This window comes from Cryptomeria japonica, chromosome 8, assembly GCF_030272615.1.
Source record: "Cryptomeria japonica chromosome 8, Sugi_1.0, whole genome shotgun sequence".
NCBI classification, from domain to species: Eukaryota; Viridiplantae; Streptophyta; class Pinopsida; order Cupressales; family Cupressaceae; genus Cryptomeria; species Cryptomeria japonica.
The window spans coordinates 645,437,989-645,447,001 of record NC_081412.1 but is presented as its reverse complement, the minus strand read 5'-3'; the positions used below and the strand labels follow the sequence as shown (position 1 = coordinate 645,447,001).

The 9,013-nt window shown below is 32.1% G+C and overlaps 1 protein-coding gene across 2 annotated transcripts; it reads left to right on the top strand.

The window, feature by feature from the left end:
- Positions 1-3,586: 3,586 nt before the first annotated feature.
- LOC131049245 (uncharacterized) lies at positions 3,587-5,845 on the top strand. Of its 2 annotated transcripts, none has more exons than XM_057983289.2 (2): positions 3,587-5,162; positions 5,517-5,845. In XM_057983289.2, the coding sequence occupies exons 1-2, from the start codon at positions 3,777-3,779 to the stop codon at positions 5,550-5,552; spliced, it is 1,422 nt and encodes a 473-aa protein (XP_057839272.1). In that variant the 5' UTR covers positions 3,587-3,776; the 3' UTR covers positions 5,553-5,845. The 2 variants fall into 2 exon arrangements, with proteins under 2 accessions (XP_057839272.1, XP_057839273.1); XM_057983290.2 differs by having other exon boundaries at positions 5,525-5,844.
- Positions 5,846-9,013: the final 3,168 nt, after the last annotated feature.

Here is a 9,013-nt window from a genome sequence, read left to right as displayed (position 1 = left end):
AATGAAAAACACGTTTTGCTTTGAAGGAAAATTTGTTTGTCAAAAATAAATCAAGACATGTGGATTGTTCTTTTTACTGCACCAAAATTTGAAGTGTGGATTGTGCTTTTTAAGTCCCAATTGATGCAATGAAATCAAATTTTGTGTTTGTTAATTTTAAGCACCAAAGAAAATGAGGCCTAACTAGAAAACAATGAAAAACTATTTTTGTGTTTTTAAGTTCTTTTTAAGCACTTAAATGAAAATTTTTGTGATTTTTGTTGGGTTGTTAACCTGCACAAAGAAAAGAAACAAGTTAATAAAATCAATGCTCAAAAGGGGGGGGGGCTTCCACAAGCCTAAATTTTGATTTTTTGGTTACAAGTCAATTTGGGCGACACTCTGTCGCAATAGCGCTATTCTGTGTTTTTACAGAAGCGCTGATTAATACAACAGCGCTAGTCTGCGTGAGCAGAAGCGCTAATTTAAACAGTAGCGCTGAAAGAAAAGAAAATCCCGAGAAGACAAAAGCGCTGGAAGTGTGTCAATAGCGCTGAAACTGTGACAATAGCGCTAAAATGTTGTCAATAGCGCTGAAACATTTTCAATAGCGCTATTTTAGGGTCAATAGCGCTAAAAGAAATTTTGCAATAGCGCTAAAACGCGTTCAATAGCGCCGAAGCGCGACCTGTGTGGCAATTTCAACAAGCAAAATGTTAATTTCAAACAAAATGATCAGAAGGTTGCGTGTTCGATTCACGTCGGGTTCACCAAATGATGCCCTCCTAAATGGCACAATGTTAGTCTAAGATCAAAGAACACAAAACACACAAGATGTTAGAGTTAATCAATCAAAAGACTAAATCTATGAAGGCATTCCAAGAGAGATACTAAAAACACATGCTAATGAATCTAACTAAAGAAGTAAGACAATGAGACATCTCCAACTGTCTCTTAGCATGAGATTAGCTCCTTCTCCCTTGTTCCTCTCCTCTCCAAGTTCCAAAATAGTGTAGCTCTCAGCAGCTTTTTGCACTATGGATGCTTATGGAGGATTGAGATTTGTAGAATAGCTCCAAACATGAAATGAAAAGCTATTTTTAATGCTAAAATGATTGATTTTACCAAAAAGACAAGATTTAGTTATGCTATGCTAAATGCTCTCTAAAATGGCTATAGTCTAAATGCTTACAAGTTTTCAGGATCTGGATTATGAAGGAATGGGCTCTATTTATAGGAAAAATGGAGCAGTGGATGGCCAGGATTGAAAGATTTAATCAAGGGTCAAGCTTGAAAGTTGGGGATCCATGTGCACAATTTGCACCAATGAAATGGTGACAAGTGTCAACACAGGATTGGGTTGAGAGAAGAGGTTGGAGGCATTAAAGGCCTGAGAAGACCTCATGGTTATCTAAAGGCTAAGGGTCAAGTCTAAGTTAGGATTACCCACTGGATTAGGAATTAATCCAAGGATAAACCTTTGTGCAAATGATTAAGAGATAATCATGGTCAAAGCATTAATGACCTGATGAGACCCTTGGGTTGGGTAGAGGTTGAGTCAAAACAAATGTTTTAACCATGGGGAAGGGTTTGGGTTAACCATTAATGGTTATTGGAGACTTTGTGGATTAAGTGGTTGAAAGTTGGAAGCCTTTAATGGTTTTCAAAGACTTTGGGGTTTTTGGTGGTTGAAGGTTGAAAACCTTCAATGGTTATCCAAGACTTTGGGCCATTTGAGAAGTGACTCCATTTTGCTTAGGAATGTGACAATAATTAGGGGATGGATTAAGTTAATTAGGAAGGGGTTAGAAGAATCTAGAAGGGGATTAGACTTTGCAAGTGGATTTGGTGGGTGAGGGAAAATAGGATTTTATTGAAATAAAAATTCATTTATTTCAAAATGTGTGCAAGTTGCATTTGTAGGAAAATGCAAGTGGGGGGGTTTTAAAATGATTTAAATAAATGTTAATTTATTTAAAAGAGGAAAAGGAGGATTTAATTAAATAAATTGATTTTATTTATTTAATTGATTTGAATTGGATTTAATGAATTAATTAAAATAAATTGAATAATTTATTTAATTAATAGAAGAATGTTTGGGGATGAATTAATTAAATATTAATTTAATTAACTGATGGCTAGTGGATTTTTAATCAAATAAATACGAAATATTCATTTAATTAAAAATGGACAGATTTGTGTGACTACAATATGTTTACATTTTTTAATTTTTATTATTAATCTTTAATGTTTTAATTTATATTGTTTTAAGTTTTACTCCTTTAACTTCTTTTAAAATTTTATTTTTATAGTTTTATGTTTTTATGTTTTATTTATTTTTTCTTTTTAATGTTTTATTTTAATAATAAGTTATATATTTAATTTTTTTATTTTTATTTATTTTAATATAATTGTATTATAATATATAATTATGTGATTTTAACATATATGTAAATTTTAATAATATTATTTTTTAACTTTTTAAAATACATTAGATAAATAACAGTTTAATTTTTTAATTATATATTTCTTTTTTTAATAATAAATTTAATTTAAAAATAAAAGTAAAAAAGTTGTAATTAAGTAAAAATATGTGTAACTAATATAAAAATTTAACACATATATTAAAAACTTAAATATGTGTAACTAATCATTAATTTTAACTTACATATGTTAAAATCGGTTAATTAGTTATATATTATGGATGTTAAAATTTTACATTACTTACACATATTTTAATTTTATTTTTAAGTTATATTAATATTTTTTTAATATATATGTTAAATTTGTATATTTTGTATATTAGTTACATAGACTTAATTACACATATTTTTACTTTTATTTTTAAATGAAAAAATATCAAAAATATGTGTAAGTTAATATTTTTATCTTAAATATTTTTAACTTAGTTACTTTTATTTTTACTTTTAGTAAATGTTTTTGATATTTTTTAACTTAAATATGTGTAACTTAATTACTTTACTATAATATTTTTAACTAAGAAAATTAGTTAATTACTTTTATTTTTAGTTTGAGTAAATTTGATAATGTTTTTTAACTTAAATATGTATAAATCAATTAAAAATAAACTATTATTTACCTATTTATATTTATGTAAAAAATTAAAAAATAATATTATTAAAATTTTTAAAATTAATATTATTAAAATTTCTATATAATACATATATCTTAAAATCATCAATTACGTATTATATATATTATAATAAGATTTTTATTAAAATAAATAGAAATTAATAAAGAAAAACATATAACTTATTATTAAAAAATCTAAATATATAATCAACTATTAATTTATTATTATATTACTACTTGTAACTTTTAAATATACATATAATAAATTAAAAACATATTAAAATATATGGAGGCGGCAGGAGAGTACGAATTTTGGGGGTGGAGCTTCTGACGGGACAAGTTGATTGGAGGGTGGACCATGGCGTCAGGCATGGCATGGGGGCATGGAGAAAGGAAGGCATGGCATGGGGGCCATTTTGTCCCCTGCGTAGCCATTGCCCCAATATAGAACCTTCCTTTTTTTTTAAAAGTCAAAACAAGAATACAAAGAATAGAACTATCAAAAGTGTAAACAAGAATATTTCACGACCTTCAAGAATTACAAGAGACCATCAATCAACCTCTGGGTATCAAAATGTACCATAACGAAAGTAAAGCGAAGGCGCAAGAATTACGTTTTCTTATGGTAAGAATAAGATCATTTGCTAACAAGAAAGAAAGAAATCACAAGGGTTCTTTCCTGGGATAGTTTGTGTTGCAGAAAAATGTCATTTGCGGTTCCAGCTTGGGTTCTTTGGCTGCAAGCTGCCTACAGTCTGTGGACTTTTCTGAGGAATGCCAAGTTCTTTCGCATACCATTTATCACCGTGAGCATGCTGTGGCATGGCTATGACCGTACTTGGTTTAGGCAGAGGAAGTATCTCCTGTTGGATAGCCAGAGCAGAGAGACTGGTGGCGATTGGCAGGACTATGACAATGAAGAAGAGAAAAAGTCCCATTCATTCTCCATCGAGAATAATTATGACATGAGGTTTCAGCTGAACAAGAAGAATTACCGATTTTGCGCCTCTTTTGAAACAGGCAAACCTCTCAAGTTCCTTCATTTTGCAAAGAATTACCAGCTAGTTACTGAGGACATTATTCTGATGGGAAAATACCATCTTGTTAAAGCTGTCAAACCAGAAGCCATGTTGAATTATGTTCTAACGGGAGGAACTATGAAGACCTGTGAAGAGTACTGTGTTGTTGATAACACCAGCTCTGAGCTCTTGCATGATAACTTTATGAGAATTTTGTCAATTTTTCCCTTGGCATTGCAGGCTAAAGGATTCGATCAGCTGTCCACATTGGTGAGTGCAATTTTGGTGGTGATGGACATTTTCTCATATTATTTCAATTTTGTCTGGCAAGTTTGTAAGGCTGTTTCTTTCAAATATACAAAACTTTTCTTGGGAAGGTTTAATGTCAGATACAGGGTCTTCATACATGAGCTTTTGAGCACAGGCAGTGATTCATTCATGTACTGTGATGATTCCATGAAAAAATCTTACTATAAAAAAGTAGACAAGTTTATGGTTGTGAGGGGTTGTGAGATTCCTTTGGAAGCCACAACTGCTCCTCTGTCAAATGATGGTGATTTGCCTGACCATGAAGAAATAATAATGAATCTGAACAAGTTCGTTGTGGTGACTGAATTGGTTGCCGAAGGATACTACAATATCACATTAACAGACAGTAACAATTATAGGGAGAAGAGAGAATTTTTATCAAAGACAATGACAAGAAAAATCATAAATTATTTGATATATTGCGTTGAGAGCGGAAATTACCCTTTTCGCGATCTTTCTGAGAACTCTGTACATGTGGTAAACCCAATTAAGGCGATGATTGATGGGGTCTTTGAATGGGTTTTAACTGTCCAGTTAAAACGTCCGGTCAAGTTGTTTATCTCTGAGTCCACCATTTCAAGGGATTTATCTGGTGCGGAAAGAAACCCCTTCATTTCCTCAAAATTATCAAGAGCACTCAAGTTTATATCAGCATTTTCACCAGATTTGAAGTGTCTTGTTCTTCAATTCCTTTCTCTTCTCTACTCTTCGGCTAAAGGCAAAGATTGGGTACAGAAGAAGATACTTCCCCGTGATCTTCAGGTACACATTTTCTTTTTATTTGTTAAAGTTTGGGTTTATCTCTCAGCAATTCATTTACGATCCACTGTCTGAAAGCAAATTACTGTTAAAAAGTTTAATGTCCATCTACTCGTAAATCGCTAAAATGCTTTACTTTGAATTAACAAGTCATCAGTACAGATTGAGTTCTAAACCCATGCTTGAGAAGAAAAGAGAAAAGTACATTCAATTTGGTGCTACTGCGCGTCTCTGATACAATTCTGAGTACGAAAACTACTTAATTAATTTGGTGTTTAAAATTGGGAATCGGGATAAGATAACTTATTTTGCCAGCTTCTGCGTCAAAATAATAACCCAGAAATTACTGTCCCCAAGATTTGCAGGGGTTCTGCCTTTGATATATTCTTTTGAAGGTCCTTCTTCAGATCTTGTTGCTGCTTCAAAATGGATGGCTCATGTTTCTACTCTTACTGTTCATTACTCTATTTCTCCTACTGTTCCCTTACGATTGGATGCTACTTCTGTTGCTCCTCTTAATTATCCCCAAGCTCAGGTGGTGGTTCCGACTATTGTCTCACCGGCTTCTAGTCTGTTATTGGTGGTGTTTCTAAAGTGGTTTTTTCGTCTTCGTCTTCTGGGTCTACGTGTATGACAGAGTTCTGGTTGAAAGGTTCTTAATAGAAGGAAAAAATGTAAAAATGCATAAGTTGGTTTCTAATGTTGTTCAGTAGTTTGATGTTAAGGTTCTCAAGATTGTTTCAATTCTATTCAGTCTTTCCTTTGGTTACTTTGGGTAAATCTGCAGTTATGTTTTCAAAACAGTCTTTTCGTTTGTTGATCTTACTAGTTTTTTATTTTGATCAGTCCATGATGTTTTGAAGATTTGATTTCCAAACTTGTTATTTTTATGAAATTTAATTCAGATCTGTAATGAATTGGAACCCTTCCCACTTAATTTAATTAAAAATATTCCCAGAAATGAACCTTTGCTGTATACAACCCTTTTCAAAATCCACATAACATTTGGTTGATAAGATCCCTTCTGATAAAGCTCCAATATCATGATAAGACTCAGCAAGAGCAGAAATCATAGTAGGATTGGTTTTTTGTTTAAAAGCCATTAATAAATTTATGGGAATGCCCTCATTTCATAATCCCACGAACATGAAGATTTCCCGGCCTAGTAGTTAGGAAGAGAACGCTCTGCTTAAAGATTATGAAGTTGAAAAAAATTGACCGGTAAAAGAAGTGGTTTGAACATACGATCTGCTGCTTTCAGGAATGGAAGCTGAAAAAGAGAACATTTTGATTTCTCCAACTTCGCCTGGAAGTTCACATTTATTTTAGTTTGACAGCTGAATGTTTTATTAAGATCAGAGGTGATTCATTATGCATAGCAGTTCGCTTGTATGTTTAGACATAATCATTTGAGAAAAGTGAAAATAAAGGGAAACTTTTACCGTAACTCATTCTAATTTTTTAGTGGCTCAAAGCATGTGTTTAATAATATTTTATCTATCATATAATAAAAAATAATAGTTTCAAATTAGATATGGAAGATCTGAGGTCAAGCAGACAGTCAAGCTTTTCATGGATCAGTTAAAATTCAAACTTAGACTTTCTTATGTTCTTGCTTTTCATGGATCAGTTAAAATTCAAACTTAGACTTTCTTATGTTCTTATAGGACCAGCCTATTAAAATTTAGTTTGGTCAGGTTTTAAAATAATATTGAGTTTTTCAAAGGTCAGTTCACTACTACATAGGGGGTGTTTTAAGACAATATTTGAGACAATATTTGAGCAAATTGTCTTAACTTGAGACAAAAAAAAGTTTGTTTATTGTCTTAAATATCGTCTTTAACTGAGTGTCTCAAATTATTGTCTTAAAAAATTGTCTCTTTAAAGACAATATAAAACAGATATATTTTTGTCTTTGTAGAGACAATTTCACATTTGTCTCTTAAGAGACAATAGCTGGGATTTAAAGACATATTGTCTATAGAGAGACGATAGTTGTGATTAAAATCATAGTCTCTTGAGAGACAATATGTCTTAATAGTTGAAGAGACAATGTCTTAAGATCTCAACTATTGTCTCTCAAGAGACTATATAAAAAAATGTTTTAAAAAAATTAACCAATTTTATTTTTAATATTTGTTGTGCAATTTTCAACCAAAATGTATTAAAAAATAAACAATTTATTTTAAATATTTTTTTGTATAGTTTTCAACCAAAATGTTTCCAAATAGCAATACAATATTCCAAAGTAATTATATTTAATTTCTTACAAAACACTCAACAAAATACCATAACAAACTATAATTTCATCCAAGAAAATAGGCTTGCTTTGATAAACAAAATTGATAATTATTTAAGAAACGACCAATAGCTCATGTTTTTTTAGAATAATGCTTGGTAAACTTTTTAACGTGACCGTCCACGTGAAACCCTTTTGACCTGGAGCTATGAACCAGTGAGACCACAATCGGGGGACCTCATCCCCGCGAGCACAACGACCCAACGAAGACACAAGGCCTGCGAGCACAATGGCCCAGCAGGGGTTTGAAACTTGGTGGCCGCTTCACCAACGAAGTGTTTTAACCGCAACACTACATGTCCAAAGACAACCAATAGCTCATGTTCTTAAGGAAGAGCTTGAGAGAATAAATTTACAAGTATTCATTAAACAAGTATGATGATACAAAATTATGTTTATAATTGCAGGCCCAGTCTTCTTCTATATGCTACAAAAATTAGGTTTATGATGCAAGTCTTCTATATGATGTGCCAGCACTAATCCATTTATTTTGGCATGTGAAATCACTTGGTAATACATGCTTCTCCTCCTTTTCGACAATTTCCAAACTCCTTTTCAACAATTTCCAACTTTATACGAGCCAAATTTACATGTTGATCTTGTTGTTCCCTGTGTTGTTTGAAAGAATCATAATTTCCAAACTCCTTTTCAACAATTTCCAACTTTATACTTCCAACTTTATACGAGCCAAATTTACATGTTGATCTTGTTGTTCCCTGTGTTGTTTGAAAGAATCATAGTAGCTATAGCATATGTTAGCCTTGCGCCAGCTGCAAATATGGTAGACACATACTTTCCTAGATTTGCACGATGATTTTCATCTCCTTCCACCCATCTCCTCGCACACCATATACACACCCAAACCAGAGGCACACATTTAATAAAATAAAAATAAAAAATTATTTGAAGTTTTACATTTCTCAGGCTGTATAATTAGAGTGGAGAAGCAGACCTGTAATGCTCACCAATAATATGGCAGAAATGAAACAACATAAGCCATTTCTCTGTACGCCTTACTGTGACTGCAAGCACTATAATCATCTGACCAAAAACTTCCTCCTATGTAATAGCATGCAATGAATTCTAAATGCCTGAGAAGTGTCACCTGGAATAACATATCCAGCTGAGGTTTAAGAAATGAGAGATTATTTCCAGAATAAAATGCTGGCATGAAACTCGGGAGGCTAAAGTAACCTGGCTAGTTAGTTGGTCGGCCATGAAAAAGTTTGTCATGACCACCTACAGGGAGCAATGATGATACATCAGTTCTTTCATTCTTGATTCAAATATTATACAATTGAATTTTCATATTAAAAGATTGCACAGATAGAAGCAAGTAATAATGATTTATTTGTCAATTATCTCTCTTTCATTTTTTGGAATCAACTACCTAGTTTGAATTTAGTTTATCCAATGTTTTGGATCTCTAAACATCAGACAACAAAAATTCTAGCAGACAGCTGATCAGGAATAAACTAAACTACAAGCTGCCAAGAATCAGTGAAAGATAAAATAAATCAATATACAAAATATACAAAGCATCATTACAAAAGAC

Coding starts and splice junctions, on each gene's coding strand:
- LOC131049245 (XM_057983289.2), top strand. CDS start 3,777: ATGTCATTTGCGGTTCCAGCTTGGGTTCTTTGGCTGCAAGCTGCCTAC. Junction 5,163..5,516: donor TACTTCCCCGTGATCTTCAG/GTACACATTTTC, acceptor ACTGTCCCCAAG/ATTTGCAGGGGTTCTGCCTT.